The sequence below is a fragment of the Amblyomma mixtum genome, chromosome 1 (genome assembly GCF_055824585.1).
Source record: "Amblyomma mixtum isolate Tamu chromosome 1, ASM5582458v1, whole genome shotgun sequence".
In the NCBI taxonomy this organism is placed as follows: Eukaryota; Metazoa; Arthropoda; class Arachnida; order Ixodida; family Ixodidae; genus Amblyomma; species Amblyomma mixtum.
In genome coordinates, this window is record NC_143012.1 from 256,031,237 (window position 1) to 256,052,801 (window position 21,565).

At 44.9% G+C, this 21,565-nt stretch overlaps 1 protein-coding gene across 1 annotated transcript in view; it reads right to left on the reverse strand.

Moving 5' to 3' along the window:
* The window catches only part of LOC149371523 (uncharacterized), a 190,243-nt gene that overhangs the window by 163,709 nt on the left and 4,969 nt on the right, over positions 1-21,565 (reverse strand). The window contains exon 2 of the mRNA XM_089565782.1: positions 2,349-2,483. Coding sequence (XP_089421908.1) covers positions 2,349-2,483 — 135 coding nt within the window. The remainder of the gene's footprint in view (positions 1-2,348; positions 2,484-21,565) is intronic.

Here is a 21,565-nt window from a genome sequence, read left to right on the forward strand (position 1 = left end):
TAGGTTTTTTCTTCAATGCTCAGTTACTTCCTTTTTTGAAGCCTTTTTGCACTTGCATTCATGGATCTGTTTATAGAGCCCTTTCCGCAGAGACACAAGTTAGCAGAACGCATCAGTGGTCTCTTCCATAACATTAGATGAAATGGGTGCTAAAGAAATTTCACAGTTTTAATCGCAAAGCGCTCTTTGACAGATCAATATTCCGAAGGACAGCCGGCTTTGACCCCTTCAAAACAAGAGTGCAGGCTTGCAGCCAATATGCAAGAACAATGAGCCTCTGTTGTTCTTGAACATAAATGTGCAGTTCAATGCCTCTAGTTTCGATGTCTTATAAATGGCCAGTGCCTCCAGGTACAGCCTCCTATCCAAATAACTGCAGCTGCTGAATGTAAAAAGAAATGGGAAGCCACCATGTGTATATAACTTCACAGCCAAGAATCCAAAAGTGATATTTTTAAGCTTGACAAGGCTATTGATGCATTCCTGGCACTATCACTGCAATGCATAAAAAGGCCAAATTTATTGCATTATTCGTCTTTGTGTATAAATAGTTTTTATTGATTCATGGCAGGTCACCTAGACATTTGTGGGGTATGGCAGCAAAGTGGCTCAATATTTTATTTATTTATGTTACTTATCTTATTCGTAATTCAATACTCAAAACCTAGTACAGGTCCAATCAGGGCAGGTATAAGGATTAACAAAACAAATATAAACGTAGTTAATAAAACATCAAAATGTAATGAGGCAAAAGGCAATAAAGCATCATTCCAGTCAGTTACAGTGCGAAGAAAAAATGACGCCTTAAATAAATAAAGCTTGATGAAGCATGGCTCCCGCTGCACGCAACACAGTGAGCCGGCAAGGCAACCAATTATTCTATATTAGATAATGAGGCTATGCTCCCACATACTGTGCTTCAAATAGCACTCTGATTATGCTATGCAGGTCCTCGCACATGTTAGTGAATAATTTGACTGCCGAAGGTGTGCATCACATAAACAGCTTTCTATACACTTTGTAACATCCATGCTCACCACCACTGTCACCAATGGAAATGTGCAAATGGAAGCAGCCAGGTTACCAAGGCACAGAAGAACACAGAGATCCCACACCGTTTAACAAATTTCTTCCTACTGCAAGGCACGTTGCATACGTAGGCCACAACACCAGGTTTTCCCATTCTCTGCTGTGAAGCTGATGGCCCGGGTCGCCATTTTCATGCCTGTCTCTCCCACTTCTTCAGCAGCCTCTCTACAAGTGCTGATGGCTCCCTGTGGAGAAATCTAGCTGATGGGAGCCTCTTAACTTAGTTCTTAAAGCTTGTCCCATGGTGTTAACGCATTATCCCTTCAATGCAGGTTCTGACCACAGGGACTAAATATTACAGATTAAAGATAAATGGGGCAATGAGAAGAACATCTGAATAGTTCCAAATGTTTAATGTAGCCACATAGAAGAAGGCACGCACCACCATGAGCCTAGAACAATGCGAAATTATCTACAAGGAACTACTGATGCAAAAATTTTTCATATGGTCATTTATATAATGAAATCAGCCAAAAAGAAGGCATTCCCTGCCAATGCTGTTCTTTTTCAAGACTACAAGCATACCAAGCATACGTCAGAACCGGACACTCGCAGTCAGTTCCAGTAGACGCTGACACTGCCTGTCCCTTCAGGGCAACCTGTGAATACCTCATTACCAGCTTCAATTGCAGATCTGTGCTTTTTCATTCTAGAAAGGAAGTCAAAGAAACAGCTATGCAAGACAAATACTAAGAACAAGCACTCATCTGAAAGCAAAAACTTTGTTCTCTACATTATTTTTAGAAAGGCTTGTTTACCATTTGGTTTGTATTTAATGGGAAGACCATTTACAGTAAAAATTAACTTAGTGATTTAAAGAAATGAGAAAACAAAACACTGAACTTCCAAAAACATAACCAGAACAGGCTAGAAACTAATTGGAACCAACCATATTGCTACATTTTTCAAAAAATTCTTTTCGACTAGGAATGCATTTCAGTCAGCATGTCACATCTTTTGCACATATCCTTGGTACTAAATTAAATATGAACACCTACACTAAATTGTAGCAATGGGTATGACTGCCATAAATTTATTCCTGATAATCCACACTGTTTAGAATAAACATGAGCAGACTGGGCCCACTGCGATCGGCTGACTAACCTTAACAGGTAGAGGCTTCCCACAGACATCGACACCAATGCCGCCGGACAGTTTTTGCTTTCATGACCCTCCTAATGCTATCACGACATGGGCTCCACACCCAAAGGCAGGTGGCCAAGGTGGCCAAGATGCGGGTGGGTAGTGGTGTGAGTTACCAGGCATGAGAGGTCGACCATCTTGCCGTCAGTGTTGGGGCACCAGAGCAGGTCGTCCTCTATGAACGGCATTGCAGGCGGCTCCTCCCTGGCAGCCACGGTCACACGCTCTTGCCACCCAACGCGCCAGCCACCCTGCAACACCCAGGACGGCACAGTCAGGTTTGCACACAATCAAAAGCAGCTCATAGCTCACATTCTGGGCCCAGCTCTTTAAAGAGCCATTCAAAAATCATTTCAATCAGTAACCCTTGCACTAAGCAGTGCAACACTTGTGTGGTTTCAAAGGACGGAATCGAGGCCTGCCGACTAAATGGCTCCAATCAAGAACGATGATTCTGAGTTTGCTTTCTGTGATGAAATATCATAGTACCCTGTATAGCTAAGATAGCAATGATTCAGACTGGTGATATTGCGACCATTTCACAACAAAACAATCAACCACGCAATGCACGACCACCATGTTGCATGAAAGTGGCGTGCATTCCAGCCAGAAAAACATGGCTGCCATAGTTTCCGTACTTTATAATAGCCGTACTTTCTCTGCCCAGCTAGGCCCAGCAATTTCACAGTTAAATACAATGGCAATCTTATTTTCATGAATCCAGTGAAGAACATTCAGCTCAATGAAACGAAAACAAACTAGCACTCAGATTCACTCCCATTGAATCTGTCTGCTGTACAACATGAAATTAGACACGCTAAAATATCATGCACCTAATGCATGGTGCATGTTTTAGCGTGTTGCAAACAGCCAAGCGATGAGAGAACAAGAGTACAGAAGAGGTGGAGAAACCAAGGTGCGCTAAGGCATAACGTTAGTGATGCAAAACTATCGATAGTACTATCGATACTACTATAGATACTACTATCAATACTACTATCAATAGTACTATCGATAGTACTATCGATAGTAGTATCGATAGTAGTATCGATAGTAGTATCGATAGTAGTATCGATAGTTCTATTGATAGTAGTATCGATAGCCGTATCGATAATACTTCTTATATATAGTACTATCGATACTATAAAATCAACCACGCAGACCCACTGCATCCTAAACTTGGTTTCCCGAGCGCGTGGTATGGAGGTGATGGTATGAATAACTGATAGGACTCGCCCGTTTTCGCAGCCTACGCGTCACCGAGCTCTGCAGACGTTCCCTACGTAAAGTTGCTGGATAAAATGTTAGCGTGCGAAGTTGCGAAGTATGTGTGCGAAAACCATTTCTACAGTGGTTACGTCAGCAAGCCAGCACAACTTATGCTGTTCTTTCATCGCATGCAGTTCCAGGTATTTTTCAAAGTGTCCCAGTGCTTGCTCTTTCATCGGATGCAGTTCCAGGTATTTTTCCGAACTGTCCCAGTGCACGTTAAAGAACCACAGCTGGTCGAAATTTACCCAGAGACCTCTATTATGGCATCCCTCATAGCTTGAGTCTCTTTCGGACATTAAGCCTCATGATTCCGTCAAACTAATGAGGTATCTCAATTGTTTTGGTTATATCGCAGGCCAACAAATGCATAATATCAATATTGTTACTATCAATAGTCTTACCATCAACAGTTTCACTATCGATAGTCTTGCTATTGATAGCGGTCCTATCGCTAGTAGTACTATCGATAGCAACACTATCGATAGTAATACTATCGATAGTAATACTATCGACAGTATTACTATCGATAGTAGACTATCGATAATACTGTCGAAAGTCTATCGATAGTAGCACTATCAATAGTTTTTTTACACTATCAATAGTTTCAAAGAAACTATCGATACTATCGACAGTCAATTTTCCGATAGTTTTGCATCACTACATAGCATTCTTCATGAGCCACCGAGGAAAGGGCTCAAAATGTGCATTTTCATTATTACCAGCTCATCTCAGTCAGCCTGTCAGTGTAATGCAATTGCAACTAGCAGCCTGTAAACTGCACCTTTAGATTCTTATAAGGCTGAACTTTACAGAGATAGTAGTTGAGACCACATAGGTTCATTTTTTCTAGTTATTACAAGGGCTCAAACTGCAGGCCCTATTTGAAATTTCTGCTGGAAAACTCCAAGCCTAAGCCGTTATGTGCATTCTGCATTGAAAGTTGGCCTTAGAGCATGACTGCCGTTTGCTGAGCAACACCGGCTGACACAGCTATAGCAGCAGCATCTACATCATTGGCTGCGACATTCATGTGGGCATCGCTTCACCCACTGTTCTGAATTTCTGGTTCATGGCTATGGTAGCGCGCAATCGAAGCTTTCGGGCACATTTGTGGTAATGGTGGCCTCTCTACTCTTTGCGATGAAGCTGCATGAAATCTTTGCTAAACAATTCAAGTTTAGCCAAGAAAAAGAAAGGCCTCAAGCAGGGTCGTGTTATATATGGTGCTGACAATACCAGAAATTCGAAAGCCAGAAGCATTTAAGGGCATCATGACAATTATCATCAGAAGCCAAATGTTTACTAACATCAAAACTGTCATAGATATGTCACACAGGCATCACAGATCTCTCTAATATTCAGGACGCTGACACCACAATTTTGTGCCTCAGCAGCAAAACAGATACCGGGATTCTGCAAATATCTAGTCATATAGTACAGCCCTGCTGTTACGTTCTTGGTTGCTGCGTTTTCCCAGCTGCTACATTTTTTGTGCGCCAGTAGTCCCACTCAAGCTCTCAGACAAATCTATATAACAGAAACTCGGCTGTCACATCGCAATTGTGGCAGCATTCCCAAGTGTGTACCATACATGACCCACCTTGCCAACGTCATCTTTTTGTTTATCTTGCTTTACTTTTCAAAGTACATAGCGTCACCAGTTGGAATATTAACGAACTAACTTGCAGTAACAAGAAAATTTATACGCTGCTTTTACCACATATTTATTACGGGCGGACGCGAGGATCAGAGGTGAAATTTTTCATTTCTTGGAGTTGAGCAACAAAATTTGACATGCTTAGTGGGAAGTCCACTTAATGCTTAAATATAAATTTCACTGAAATATCTTAAATAGTCTTGACATTATAAATTTTTATATGCTTCATTCCTATATCAAACTTTCAAAAAACTTGGCATGATAACGAAACATGGTAGGAGCCTGCAGTCATTTTTAAGCTTTACCTCAAGGAATGGTCGATGCAGTGACATTCTACAAATGTTTTTAGCAGCTCAATTTTTTTGGCACAGAATGTTACATCCATGTTTGCATAATACACTCATTACCATCATATAAAATTCGTCACAGATTGAAAAAATGAGAAAGTAATTCAGAAATAGAGAAATGTCACCACATAAAAAAATTTATCACGCAACAGAATGCAACAAACCACATAAAAATCCGTGATGCCATTGTCATGCCATGCTTTCTGCAAGCAGGGCAGTGAGGTCAAAGAACAGTTTTGAAGAAACTGGCACTTTTATGGAGATTTCAGCCAGTTTTTTGCTACCTGTAGTCACAAAAATGTTTTTTCAAGTAACTTCTGGGCTGTTTTCGAGAAAGAATTTTCGGGATGTGATTAAAAAGATGCTATAGACACCAAATCTGATGCTTTTTAAAATCGATTTTTTTTCTTTCGAGATTTTCACAATTTGATCCGCACGCCCACCCTTAATTATTGTTTAGTAGAAGTCTACGCCTTTGGTGCTGGTGGTTGTGGCAAGGTCCATGTACCTTGGTTGCGATGGAATTGGGTTTGGTCACAAAGGTATATAACAAACGGATTGCTGTGCGTTTTGAATTAGTGGTATTGGCCATACGCACTTGGAATAGTCTCACACCTTTCTTACTTCTCTCCTGTTTAGCTGCTTTCTTTCTGTAGAACCGGCCCCATCAATGTTTACACAACAAGCTTGTCACAAATCATGTCCTCTTTAAGTTTGTAAGGGCGTTGCAGCTCGTGCATGTCGCTATTTCTGCATCGTGGTCACAACAATGCTTTAGCGAATGTTCTGCTGGCCTACGCCATGCTCCGCAGATGCTCCAGATCCCCCTCAGTTGGCTTTGCAACGCATTGTAGACAATGTGTATGCACTAGATTTAAAACAGCATGCAATGTCACCTGGTGCACGCATACTTGTGAAGGGGAAGCGACTGAAGTGTTCATATGTCCCACATGGGCACTGAAAATGCATCCCTCTAAAAGCTTGCTGGCTAATCTGTGCTATGATTCGAATACTTACTGTAAATGCATGGTGCACTGTTTTCATAAATGACTCACGTATTCTGCGATGGTACGATCTACGCTTATAAATACAAATGTGCTCCTCTGTAATCCAGGTGACCTGAGACCTGTATTAGTGAGGGCTCTCACTGAAATTCACGCATTACAGTGATAGCTTTATGCGGTATGTATGCCCACCTCACGATGTCAGACGCCCAACGTCTTGTGGGCGGAGTAAGCACAGCTGCAGGACAGGGGTATGCGAGGTGCACTGAATGAACGGACAGATCGACGGATAAAAATGAGCGAACACGGAGACCGGGAAGCCGGACACAGGAAAGTGAGACTAACTTGTCATTCAATAAAAATATCACCCGAAAGACGCGGGTTCAATCCCGGCCGCGACGGTTGAATTTCTTTGGAGGAGAAATTCTAGAGGCCCGTGTACTGTGCGATGTCAGTGCACGTTAAAGAACCCCAGGTGGTCGAAATTTCCGGAGCCCTCCACTACGGCGTCTCTCATAGCCTTAGTCGCTTTGGGATGTTAAACCCCATAAACCAACCAACCTAAACCATCAATAAAAATATAGAGTACACGATGCACACCAGTCCTCAATGCTCAAAAATATTTCACTGTGCAAATGACAGAGTATCAAGCCTACTTATGATCAACATAAAGCCCATTTCCAAGATGCAATGAAAAAGAAAAAAAAGCTTATAAATTACTGAGACCAGAACACTGCAATCTTGTTTTCGGGGCATGAATACCGTTCGCACAACTTTCGCTCGCGCACACTCCTGTCAATGCCCTCACGTCTCCTGCAGCTTCCTTAGACTCACCAGCTGCTTCTCACTGACAATTTGTCAACCTTTTCGAGAGATGGTGCTGGCTATCTAAAAATAAAAATAAAACAAATAAAAAGGGTATCAACTACGGAAGGCACGTGGTGTGCACTCTCGAAGCTTAGCAAAGAGTCTTCCATGTTTAGCGTGCGCTGATCATCGACGGCACGCTGGCCAAAGCAGGCCTCACACTCCATATCGGCGCAATTGACTATCACCGTGGTCAATGGCTTTCAGCGCTCTGCGTCTATGCAGATGACACGTAAGCTTACGTACGGCATGAATTTTGCTGCGGTTGTTGGTGCAGTTCCAACACCGTTGCGAAGGGAGCACTAACAATCAAAGGCACAAAAACGAAACTATGCCACGGTAGACGATGCGCGGGAACTCTATGCAAGATGTGGTTGCGCGATTTCTGTCAACTGCTTATTAAGAGACGAGGCTGCATAATTTCAACAGAGCACAGAGTGCGATTAAAGCGGCCTCTACGAAAATAGCACACAAGCGCATGCGTGCCGCAACTTCCCCGTTTCGTGCGCATCCTCCTCTCTGCTGCCTCCCTTCCACGGACAGCGCTGATCAGGCAAGATGCGGAAAGCCATCGCAAGGCATTTTGGACGTTCGAACGATTATGAGAGGCACAAAACCTAATAAATTCCAGAGAAGTATATATTGCGCTTACAAGAAAACACCAAAGTGCTTGGGGGGGGGGTTCTTCTGCAGTCCCGTGAAACATGCGATAGCGGGACATTTTATTTTAAATTTTCATGTTGCTGCTGCCAACTACAAGAATTCATTCACTTTTTCAAGAACAACACATGGCAAGCAAAGCTGCTGTGCACTTAGACAGGAAGGCTGAAGTGAAGGACCCTGCCTTCACTTTGGCCAAAACGTTGGCGGGTATACCTTTTCATTTAAGCTTGCAATTACAAAAATGATGATAATGAAGCATCCACATCAGCACTGAAGCCTTCTAGCTGCTACAGATACAACAGCTAGCATCTGTTATCTAAAGAAGACATGCATTAGCCGTGCGGCATGACCCATGATAAACTTTGAGTCCTATGCTTCTGACAGACACCATGTACGTGTATGGGTTGTTACACTTTATGAATACTATAGTCCTTGCATAAACACCAATTTTAGCCGGAAGCAGCACATTATTTACATCATTAAGGACAGTAAGCAAATGCTTTAGTGCTTGCAGTGAAGAAGCTCTACAAATTTGCTATTGTGTGAAATTAACAAAGCACAAAAAGTTTATGTGCTCCAAACTAAAAAATGCGATTTCAGGGCGGGATGCAAATTTTTCACCTTTAATGCCTTATTCCAAAATGCCTCAAAATAACATGGAATGTTTCATTTCATAATCGTCATCATCATCAGCCTGACTACACCCATTGCAGGGCAAAGGCCTCTCCCACGTCTGTCCAATTAACCCTGTCCTTGGCCAGTTGCGGCCACCGCATCCCCGCAAACTTCTTAATCTCATCTGTCCACCTAACTTTCTGCCACCCCCTGCTACGCTTGCCTTCTCTTGGAATCCACTCTGTTACTCTTAACGACGTCTTACTGCACTAGTGGTACCTTGTCAACGAAAAGTTCTCTTTTTCTGCGGCCACTTGGATTACACTACAAGTTATTCTGTCAACTCCTACATCACAAAATAACCCACCAAAGGCCCCAATATTTTGTAGGTCAACATTGTTATCAATTCATAGGTAAGAAGTTCAAAAGTAGACAATATCTTTGTTGTTGTTCCTTTATAATTAGCAAAAATCAAAATTAATACGACTTGTCTAAGAGTACATGAAGTTACATTTGCCTTTTTTCACACATAACGATATTTGTAGATGTGTTCATTTAAAATTAAGGCCATTTTTGATGCCTAAAAAAGACCTAATTAGAACTAATGACCAGGCAAGGTCTTCCTCACTTTAGCAACAATGCTTCCTGTCATAGCTATGTTAAAGAACCAAAAATGGCATCCATTATAGTTATAACCACACCACCGCTGTATGGAGCCCCACATATTTCAAGACTTGTTTCAAGTGGGAACAGTGCAAGCTTCTATTTAGAGTATCAATCATTTCCAGCCAAAATTTCCTACATTTATAACTGAAAAATTTTTACCTTCCAGAACCAATGATATCTTCACGTTATATATTTTTCGTTTGTCGTCTCATTACTGGTCAAAATTTCAGTAGATTTCAATAAATCTACTTGCCCTCAGAACAAGGATGGTTTTGCTCAAGTAAAGAAACTTCCAGCTTGCACAAGTATTTTAGTGATAAAGAGCTGATGCAAAAAGTGAGAAGTTCGGTCATAGGCTGGGTGACACTGTTTCCACTTTGTGCTCTTTGTCTTCCGTGCTTTTGTCTTGTTGGCACTGCTTTTTAAGCATGAGTCTACACCAACACGCCTAACTTGTTGTAGCTCTTCAGTACTATTTCCAAGTGTTTCACCGAGGGAACCTGAGGCCTGCAGCCATTGTAAAAAGGAATTCCCACTGGTACCATGATTTGAACCCAGTGGCCCCTGCGTACAGAGTGGATGCTGTGCCATTCGGTCACTGCTGCTGCAAATGTGGGCTCCACATCAATAATTTTCTGTCCAATCAAAAAGCATGCGTATGTCTGTTCGTCCATTAAGTATCTCAAGAAAACACAATTCCAGCCAGAACAAGGAAAAGTCTGGTTGGAACTGGTCATTTCTGGTCATCATGGTGAATACTCTTGCTCCAAGCTGGAAAACTTGCAGCTGAACGTTTCTCTTCCCAGACAGTAAAAGTGGTCTTCCAAATGGAATTTCCAATTTCTACACAGTACAGCATTCATTTCCAGCCATATATTGACTGTTGCGGAAATAAACGCGCCCCGTAAAATGCTTCTTTCAGCTAAACGGGCTCGTTGTTCGAGCTGAAATTTCGCATAGAAATGGCATTTGGTCGGCAGAATGGTTTAATACCACGTTTGCTTGGGGTACTTACTGATTCGAACAGAATAAGTCGGATATTCACATCATCTGCGGCGACGACGAAGGAAATTAAGCTGCTCTGTCAGCTATCGCGCCGGTGGCGCCATCTCGTTTGTTGGTCGTGAACAACCAGCAAAGGAGGGGGTTTTGGGGGGTTTGAAGATGCTCTTTCAACTGGTTTTTTAATGCTCACAGAAAACTTAGCTTGCTGAAAACTAAGTTTTGCCAAGCTAAGTTTTCTGTGAGCATCAAAAAAAACCAATTAAAAGAGCGTCTTCAAACCCCCTAAAACCCCCTCCTTTGCTGGTTGTTCACGACCAACAAAAGAGATGGCGCCACCGGTGCGATAGCTGACGGAGCAGCTTAATTTCCTTCGTCGTCGCCGCAGACGATGTGAATATCTGACTTATTCTGTTCGAATCAGGTAAGTACCCCAAGCAAACGTGGTATTAAACAATTCTGCCGACCAAATGCCATTTCTATGTGAAATTTGAGCTCGAACAATGAGCCCGTTTAGCTGAAAGAAGCATTTTACGGGGCGCGTCTATTTCCGCAACACGCGATACGGTAAGTAGCAACCTGCGCTGGACAGCCAAATTTTAATTGCGGTTCAAAATTGTGATTTCCATGCGAACCCCATCACCTGACCAAATTAGCCAAAGCATTGCAGTATTCCTCAGAACAAACGAGAGTTTCACACCGTAGAATAGTACATGGTTGGTGGGATTGGACGGGCTGTCCGACTTATCCAGTTTTTCAAATTAACTGGGATCGAATTAGCGAAGTTTTACTTACTATAATGTATTCAAGCAATCGTAGAAGACATATAAGTTAGCATTAGTAATCCTCGGAGAAGTCTAGATGCTCAGAGCACCTCATACCTGAACACAGGTCACTGCTGGAGGCCTCCCCATCACCTCCATTTGTTCGTTTCTGGACACAAATCCTGCCTTGAATCAGGCTGTCCTGATTACAATGGCACTGTGTCAGAGGCCCTGTCACTTTTTACCATCTCCGAACAAATGATGCTGGAGAATTCATAGAGCGGCTTCGAAAATAATTATGGGCTTTGAAAATAAATCTTACTGCGTAAATTTCTTCTATTATAATATAGCTCTAGAGAGATGCATCTATGCCACCTTAGAGGTACAAACGCTTCACATTTCCTTCCTTCCCAGGTAAACATAACGGCTAGAAATGTAAAGATGCAGCCAGTGCGAGGGCTACCTAGATGTTATGAAACAAGCAAAGATGGCTAATCATGTATTACTTTCACTGCGATCTCAGTCCTATTAAGTCACTCGTGAAGCTTCAACAGCACCTTAAGAATGAACCTCCATACAAGACCATGATTTTCAAGCGTCTCTAGTGATTCCAAAGGGGGCAATTGTAAACCATAGATGAAGAATGCCGCATATATCTTCAATGCTCAACCGATGATGCAAATGTTGCAGCCATTGAGTAACACTGTGGTTTGGGCTAGTTCACAGTTATGCATTTTGAAGACTGCATAATATGGAACAAAAACACAGATAGAGCACAAAAACATGAGGACTGGTGCCATTTGCAACTGAGTTTCATTGTTGAGATGGAATTGTGACATGGCTCTGTTGTCTTACATGAAGGCACACACATACAAACAACAAAACTTAGTTGAAAGTGACATCAGCCCTGTCATTTTTATGTGCCTTCTATGTCCTTGTTCCTTTTTGCACCACCTTCAAAATATGTTACTGCCATTGAGAAACTGACGATGATGATTAACTTTAATGACAAAAGCTCATCTTTGGCCAAACAGCACCATGGTGCAAGATGTTTTTCTGCTGCACACGAGTGGGTCAAAGACTCGTTTTCAAAGCATTTCACCTGAGGGAAACTTAGCACCAGGCCAGAGGAAAGTTTGTACCCATTGGAAACTGGTCGCTACCCAGTGGCACTGGGGATCGAACCCAGCATCAACTGCATATGTGGCAGATGCTCAAACCACTAGGCCTCCGCTGTAGTCCTGCCATCCAGAAATTCAAGCAAGAAGTACTAAACTGCACATAACTGTGAAGAGGCTCATGGATACTTTCAACATTTGAAAAAGATCAACCTCACGCATCCCACATGAATGCTCAACCTCACAAAGGAATCAGCACTCCAGGTTCCCCCTATCTTGAAACCTAAAGGAAATACTGCTTGAGTTAACATTTGCCACACGCTTCCGCATTCGTCTGATAGTAGAAAATAACTTAACTTCATTAAAAATGTTACTTGTAACAAAATGTGTTTTTAGAGAGTGGATCCAGAAACTAAGCAACAATCAATGTTGTGAAGAAGGGAGACTGCCCCCTCATGAAAGCCCACCATTAGTGACGTGCACTACTTTCTCAACCTGAGAGATCATCACTACCATACCATTCAGTGACAATAAAACAAGGGTAGCAACCGTCTATGTGAATTGCTCCCTGTGATGGTGCCTGAAAACATCAAGGAGCATCGCAACAGCCCATCTGAATTATATATTACCTGGACCTTGCTGCTGGTGACTCTAGGCTCATCCCGCATATGTGAAGCGCTTTCTTTGCGGCAAAGTGTTTATTGACAGAAATGAAGTCACTGCTGCCACAAGCAGTGAGTTGCAAAATTTATAAAAGAGCGATTTCGAAAGGTGTTTTGAAAGGTGGATCTATCGCATGAACAAATGTGTTGATATTGCAGGCAATAGCATCGAGAAACGCTGATTAAATAACTTTCTTTTGGTGCAATTCAGAATTGTAAAATTCAATTTGAATAACACCAAAATTAAATCTTATTGCAGGGACAGACTCTGAAGGTCAGATGTTTCATATATATGCTACGATATGATCAAGGCATAGTTTATCCAGTATATATATATGCTGAGGTTTCATATATATTAAAGACATACACATAGACAACTGCAAAGCATTGATATCTAGAGCCTACGGTATGCAGCGATGCCTGCTTACTGGCATGCAGTAACGGGAACCCGACTAATCTATGCCAATTCTGTTCGCATAGTACAACAATCCTGTTTCCATGCTTAGTTCCTACTAAAAGGATTTTAAAGAGTGAAGGTTGTGGGCCATTTATGCGCACACCTGATGACTACGTTTTTTTTTTTATTATTACCGACGTAGAAATGAAAGAACCACCTTTTCGATCTAAGGAAGCCAGCACGCGTTTTGCCAGATACCTGCCTATAGCCCAGCTTCTTTACATCGCAGGCGTGCTTTGCCGCGAAGAGCACGCTACGTGCCTTATGACCAGTGATAATTAGAAGACTGCACAGTTGTATCGAAAAGGACGAGGGCATTTTGTAAAGGCAGCGCGTATTGAAAACCGCCGGCAAGCTGCCACGAAAATTTTCAAAGTAGGGCACAATCAAAACGAAAAACGCGACTGCATTTATACAATGAGGCGAAATCAGCGATCGAAACAATGGATGGACAGCGGACGGGGGTCGGTCACGGAGGAGCCGGAGCGAAGAGCGCTCGTCAACGCCCGGCATGTTTACATGTGGATGCGCCAGCGCACGTGGCCTTCAAACACGCGCCACCAGAAGAGCCACCACGGCCGCGCCAGGATGCGCGCGCCGCTGGGCGAATATATAGCTCCAATTACGAGCGAGTTATCCCAGTGACAGCGGCAAGCGCGGAGAAGCACTGATCGCCTCGAACACGTAGGTTACGCAATTGCTTGCCGCGGGAGACGAAGGAGAAGAAGAAAAAAAACACGCTTGGAGGGAAAGGTCGCGGTCGATTCCGTCAACACGATTTCAACACACCGCGCCCATGGCCGCGCGTTCGCGCCATGCATCGATCCTCGCCTGCTGCATGTCTCGATATAAGGACGGCGCTCACCCGGCAGAGGAGAGCGAGGTGGTAATCCACATACCCGCTGCGATCTCGCCGCCGTTCAGACGCAGTCGGTCGTCAACAGTATGTCCCACCACCTTGGAATACTGCCATCACAAACTGCAGAGGTGTCGGCTGCGAAAAGAGAGAGAAAAATGCCACTTTCGTGTCACTCGTGACACCACCCGGCGTCTTGCCGCCAAAGGCGCGCAAACACTGGCATGCTCAGAGAAGTGCCGTGAAACGGCGGCAAACTGTCTTCGAGCACCCGGCCGCAATGCGATCGCGGCGCGCGGCTTACCACGAGCCATCGTCGGTGCGCGGAACGGTTTGGCGCTGGAGTCACGCATTGACACGGCACGTTTGCAAGCGCTGCGGAGAGCCATAGCTAAAGGGCGCCGGGTGATGGGCGGGAGACACGGCCGCAAGTGTCCGCCGTCGCGACGACGCCGAAACCGCGCCAGCTGATCTCGGGAGTAGGTGAAAAGCACGGCCTCCGCTCCTCCTGCGTCCAGGAAGCGGCGCCGCTCGTTGTTTTGACCGCGAAGCCACCTGGCGGCGATGCGGCTAAGCTTCGGGGGAAGCCTCAGAGGCGCGCGATTTGATTCAGGCATCGGTAGCCGAACGGAGGTAGCATAACAGCGGTGAAGAGTAAACTATGCGTAGGCGAAAAGCAGATGTATTCGTTAAGAGACAAAGAGGGCAATGTCATTAGCAATATGGATAAGATAACTAAAGCAGCCGAAGACTTCTACACAAATCTATACAGTAGCGAAGGCAGTACCGCAAAGCCCTGGGAGTCGGGAGTCCTCCGTCAGTAACGGAGGAGGAAGTGTAGAAAGCTTTAGGAGCAATGAAAATGGGGAAAGCTGCTGGGGAGGATCAGGTAACAGCAGATCTGCTGAATGACGGAGGAGAGATTGTGCTACAAAAACTAGCCACCCTGTATAAGCAATGCCTTACGACCTCGAGTGTACCAGAAGCTTGGAAGAACGATAACGTAATCTTAATCCATAAGAAAGGAGACGCCAAGGATTTGAAAAATTACAGACTGATCAGCTTACTGCCCGTTGCCTACAAGGTATTTATTACGGTAATCGCTAATAAGCGAAAATGCTAGCGAATCCTGTCGCCGCCGCGAAAAAACCTGTTTTGAGTTGTCGCTGCGATGAGCGGCGAGGTTTCAACAAGTTGGAAATTTTCGCTGCGACGCGTCGCTCAATCGCTCAGTCGCTTGCATGCGAACCGGCCTTTAGACTTCAATCAGACAAATGATCATGCAGGCTTTCGCAAAGGATACTCGACAATAGATCATATTCACACTATCGATCAGGTGATAGAGAAATACGCAGAGTGTAATCAACCCCTACATATATCCTTTATAGATATAGAAGGCGATGAAGGTGGTGATGTCAGCGGACCGCCTGAGCAAGCAGCGTTGTTTGACACGAGACGTACGCTCGAGGCTGAACATACTGAAAGCGCCACTGGTGCCCGTGTCGGTAGCAGCCGCTGCTTGACCGAAACATACTATTCATTCCCACAAAATGGTTCTAGAATACAGCACTATAGTCTGAACAGCGCCGCCTCAACGCGACTGCAACGCATGCAGAGCGTTTCGGCAGCACCATGTGGGATTTTTCGGCCCAGAGCAGCGTTGGAACGGAGTGCCGAAATAATAAATAAAATGGAGTGCTGCGAAGTTCGAACACATCAGTTCATGTAGTGTTCTTGACATGCATCTCTGCAGAGGCGTACGTACAGTCTTTGAAAGGGTCTGCTGCTGAGCCCTGCAGAGCGGCTCCCCTTGCATACTCAGGGACCCCAATCACACGAAGGCGGCAGGAACTTAAAGGGCAACTGCATAGGTTTTAGAAATCGACGAGCTTAAACGGGTCGAATGTGCGAAACCCGCAGGTAAAGCATGCGAAGTCTTTTTGGGCTCGCATTTCAAAATGGTGACGTAATCAGCGATGAAAATCGCGACGGCTTTCAAGCTTCTCCGCAGCGCAATATGCCATGTGGGGGGTGCATGATGACGCCATCGAAGGTACCGTTATATTTCAAACGCATAAACGCTTGCTTTGAAGGAAAAACACCAATGCCGCCGAAGCCAAAGCTCGCCGAGCGTCGTTTGGCAACATCCAAGAAGGCACGGCATGGTGTGGCTGACGGTAGCGGTAATTTGAAGTCTATATTTTCCTACCAAACTTTCCCGCACTGCTCTGTTGCTTTGAGGAGAAGCGCAAAATTCAATCGTCGATTACGTCACTATTTTAAATGCTAGCGCAACTGACCTACAGCCTGTACAGGTTTGAATCCTTGAATATCGCAGCATTCTGAAAAAAAGCGGTGAAGTTGTCCTCTAAGTCATCAACGCTCCAGGAACTTAAAGGGAAACTGCATAGATTTCAGAAATCAACGATCTTAAGATGGTCGAATGAGTGAAACTTGCAGGTAAAGCATGCGAAGTCTTTTTGGGCTAGCGCTTTAAATAGTGAAGTAATCGCCGATTAAAATCCGGGCGCCCTTCAAGCTTCTCCGCAGCGCACAAACGCCAAGTGGGGGGCGCATGATGACGTCATCGAAGGTATCGGTATATTTCCAACACACAAACGCGTGCTTTGAAGGAAAAAAAACCAACGCCACTCAAGGTTAACCCTGCCGAGAGTTGTTTGGCAGCATCTAACGAGTCAGGGAAGGGTGTGGCTGACGACAGCGGTAACTTGACGTCACGCTGTTTCCCTGCATTCCACCGGTGCATTTAGAAGAACCGCACAATTCAATCGTCGATTACGTCACTATTTTAAATGCTATTGCAAAAATACTTGGCATGCTTTACCTACAGCCTATATAGATTTGAATCCTTGAATATCGCGAAATTCTTTAAAAAAAGTGCTGTAGTTGCCCCTTAGGTCCTCAACGCTCCCAAGATTGGGGCTGTCAAATATGCTTGAGAGTCCCGCTACACGGCTTGGAAGGAAACCCCTTGAGCTGTATATTTTTGACAAAGCCTGGATATTACTAGCCCACACCGAGCTTTTGTTGCGTACTTGAGCATTCCGCACCTCCGGCATGCGTCTACTGCGGTCACAGTCCATGAACGTAGCCAGGATTCTTTCTTTTTATTTTTTTAGATGGGGCCCAAAGGTAATATTTTCAACAACAAAAAAAGGGGAGGGGGGGACGAGAAGTGTTGCTAGGCGGCGCAAGCCCAACGAGAGCCCTGCCAAAAGGCTTGTGCCTTCCCTTGGCTATGTGCCCGGTCGGATCAGCAGACTTGGCCACATGAAGCCTTATAATTAGTCGACTTAAAATAGAAAAAACAAAATGGGCTAGCTATATGTGCAGCCGTGTATGCAAGTAACCCCGGTCCTTTCACTGCGCAGAGACAGGTAGAGGAAGTAGGAAGGAAAGGCAAGGACATGCCCGACAATTCTGGACAAAAGCATTTTTGAGCGAGAAAGAGTTTATGAAAGAAGTTGTACCATATATTGTAAGATTTCACTGTAACAATCAATATATCCGTAGATCTCCCTTCGACATGCTTGCATTCTTTTGCTATTAATATTTTTGCTATCGTCAAAAGCGTTCCCCGTGAGTTTTCTACGGCAGACTTCACTGTTCCATGCGAGCGATGGAAAACGTTTACAACGAAGATTTTGTTACACATCGAAAGCATGGACCATTATCTTTCCAATATTTACATAACAGTGTCTTACAGTACTATAACGACACCTTACAGTACCTCAAAAAGATTGACATACGTTGTCACGGCTCTATGACAGGAAGCGGAAGTTATTGTAGAAAGGAGTCACTCTTGTTTGCCATCGCACGACTTATGACACTCCGTTTATTTGTAGGCAATTAAGCATACCTTTTCACGTCAGCCTACTTTTTCATCATTTGCACTGTCCTCAAACGATCATAGCCTGAGTCGATCGCTTTGGGACGTAAAACCAAATAAAACCATACCAATTTTTTTTTTTTTTAAGCGTCCCTTCGGCCCGGCGCAAGTTCATATGCATATGGGGTAGAAGTTTTGATAAATGCAATTCGTTCGCAGTTGCTGACTTCGTTGTAGAGCAAAAGCTTCTGTGTTATGTTATATTATGTGAAAATATTGCAAATAGCCGCGATTTTTCGTGCGGGTGTTTTTTGTGAGAAAATAAATGTTCGTTACGAATCATGTCCTCGGCGTCCGGCGTGCACTCGTATATTTATGTAGATATTACAGTTGTAACGACGAACACAGTGAACATCCTACACAGTGAACGAAACTAGAAAAAGATATTGTTTGGGTGCAGGTTAGCTCAATTTTTATTTGTTTTTTGTTTGTTTTTTTTTTAACGGCGGTGTATAACACCCCCGAAAAATATTTCTGGCTATTCCACTGGTTCCGGTGGTACAGCGACTTATCTTCAACTACTCACTCAGCACTGATCGATGTTCCGAAACAGAAATAATCTACCAAATAATGTCGGCCGGAATTTTTCGCCCCACGCATTGGATTTGAGCTGTTTCTTCGTCAGAGTCATTCATGCCCTACAGGCATAGTGACAACCGAATTCAAGACATCGCCTGAACATAAAGCGCACGACGAGAGAACCGGTACAAAAGAGTGTGTACAAAGCCGGTAAATCATACGCAATGTGTTTGTTATGCCATCTCGTTGGAGTGAGACTCGCCATCTCGTTGTATATTAGACAGCGTCCTCCCCACTACCACCACTGTTGCGGAGAGTGCCGCTATCTGTACAGGGGCGATCAGCGCGATGAAAGAAATGCGAAGAAATGCGATCAGCGCGGCGCCTACGCGCTCCGCTGTTCGCATTTTTTTTTTTTTTCAATGCGCTTGCACTCGAGTGGCAACAAAAAGATGCTAGAGTCGCCCATGATGCAGTTATGATCATGGGCGACTCTGACACCTTTTTGTTCCCACCCATGCATAGAGCGCGATGAAAAAAAAAAAAGCGAACAGCGGTGCGCGTAGGCGCCGCGCTGATCGCATTTCTTTTGATCGCCACAGTACCCCCGGGCGGTAGCTGAATGGCGACAATAACTCGAGAATAATCGATGGATAAATGATTAGCTTAAAACTAGCGAGAATCCTTTATCCAGAAAGGTCGACCAGGTACCGCGTAATCTGCATTTAAAGCAGAAAGCTGGGCCAGTTGGTGTTCGGCCCCGAGCCTATAATAACGTAGCGGCGAGGACGCTTCGTAGTCATCGATTTAATTATGCGTGTGCATACGGAACGCGGTGAGACGACCGAGCCTGTTTGGAGAGACAGAAAACCGGGGAAGTGTGCCAACAAATAAAGAACCGCTGCGCCCACCAAACCAACCAACGATAGCAGCCTGAAGAAGTGCTCTATTTTGAGGCCTTCTTTGCCGACAGCAGGTAAAGCAAGCAAGTCAGGTGATATCATGAGGCGATTAAGTTAACCGCTGGCAATCTTCTATTTGCAGCTACGAGCACGCTCTTGAAGAAAGTCTAAGCATCTTGCGAACCTATAGCTGACAGGATCGCCAGCATAAAGCTGCTGTCCGTGAGGAATGTGAGTGGCAAATAACTCTGTTGCTCAGATATAACGAGGACAGGCAAGAGGGAACTAGGGTAGTTCAGGTCCTGGGCGATGCCTACATATATCTGAAGACATATCTGGAACATGTACCATGAAGGACACCGTAGTCTAGGCCTTTGAGGCAAGTTCGACCACCTGGAGTTCTCTAACGCGCACTGACACCGCACAGCATGTATTTTGCGTCCCGCCTCAGTCGAAACGCGGCCGGGATTCGATCCCACGACCTTAAATTTCCAATTACATTGTCAGGCAAAAATCCCAGGTCATAAGTTCCTGTCCCAAAATCGAAGAGTATTTAACGAATATGAACCAGAAGCGAAGGAAAGGGAGCTTGCTCTGCAATCTGGATAGCCTCCTCAGGTCTGTGCATAACGGAACCCGCCTCGAGGACACAAACAAGAGTTGTGAAGTCGTGAACTTGTGCAGGCCGACAAAGGAAGAGGCTTCCCCGCTAGCCGTGCGAAACATTCAGAGAAAAATATAGTACACGTCATCCACAAGGACTTCACGTCAAGAAGTGTAGAATCTTGAAAGGTTTCACCAGCTCTTCGCGCGAAAACTTTGGCTTAGTGAAACGCGGCAACGGTACATGTGAACGCAGGTGTAACTGTCATGTGTTTTTTTTTTTTGCTGCTAAAACGTAAGGACGATATTCAATTTAGATGGATAGCAACTGAATGGTGTGCCTGGCAGAACCACATCAGCCGGTACCTTTGAAACAACTGGACGCATTGCTGGTATGTGACCCGCTTTAGGTGATGAAATTTCCTTCGATATCACTGAGCTCCTGCGTGACAGACAGCCTGTAAATAGGTCCTATTCTTCAGCAGATGCATTTCATTCCATCCCCACACAGTTCTGAAAGCCACATTGAAGCAAGGTGTTCCAAGTAACGACCGGCAATCCTTCTCGGTCCTTCCTACACAGGCGCAGTTGACGAAATAGCAGAGTTCAGGCTACCGGGCCTCGTGTATACTGTCCCCCAGTGTAGTCTCGTACTCGCGGATGCCGCCTTTCTGCATCAGATGCCGACGCACTGTTCAAGGATGTGGCACAAGCCTCTTCGTCAAGCTGCTCGCGACGGCATCCCGACAAGGTCGCGCAGGCCCCCCACTTCGTCCGGAAACGACAGCCAGGCCTGCTTGGCAGATTGCGCACAGGATTCCACGGCTGGAATTGTCCAGACCATCAGCGCACTGTCTCAGCGGGTGCAGACCTTGGCTGCCTCATGCACTGCTGCCGTTGGCCGTCACACGCTGCCAGCACATCCAGATCTGTGGGTGCCAGCCGTGGATATCGCCGCACTACTTGCCAGCCGTGGATATCGCCGTCATACTTGCCCCGAGGACGTCCGAGGAGGCATTTGCTGAACGGTGGCTTCCCCGTGCCGCCAAGTCGTGGCAAACGATTACCAGGACCGCAGATACCAATCGAAACTCAGACTGGGGTGCAGTTTTCATGAGAGCTTTGAGAAAGCAGTTGCTACCCCTTTGTGTGCATGCAATCTCGTTGGCAGAACACAGATCAGGAAGCTCATTGTCATTTACGACAAGCTGCAGCTTCTCGATGCCTGTAGCCAGACAACCACCGCCAGCTGTGCGGAAGTACATCACGAACGGTCTAGTACAAGGCCGCACGTGGCCATTTTGCAAGTGCAGATACATATGGAGGACACGCCACCCGCTCTTGTACGCAAGGCAACTCAGCTGCTGCAACAGGGCGCAAATCACCGTCCCACGGCATGCAGCCACGATAGCCGCCGGTTCTTCCGATGCTATCCAAGAGTCACCTGAA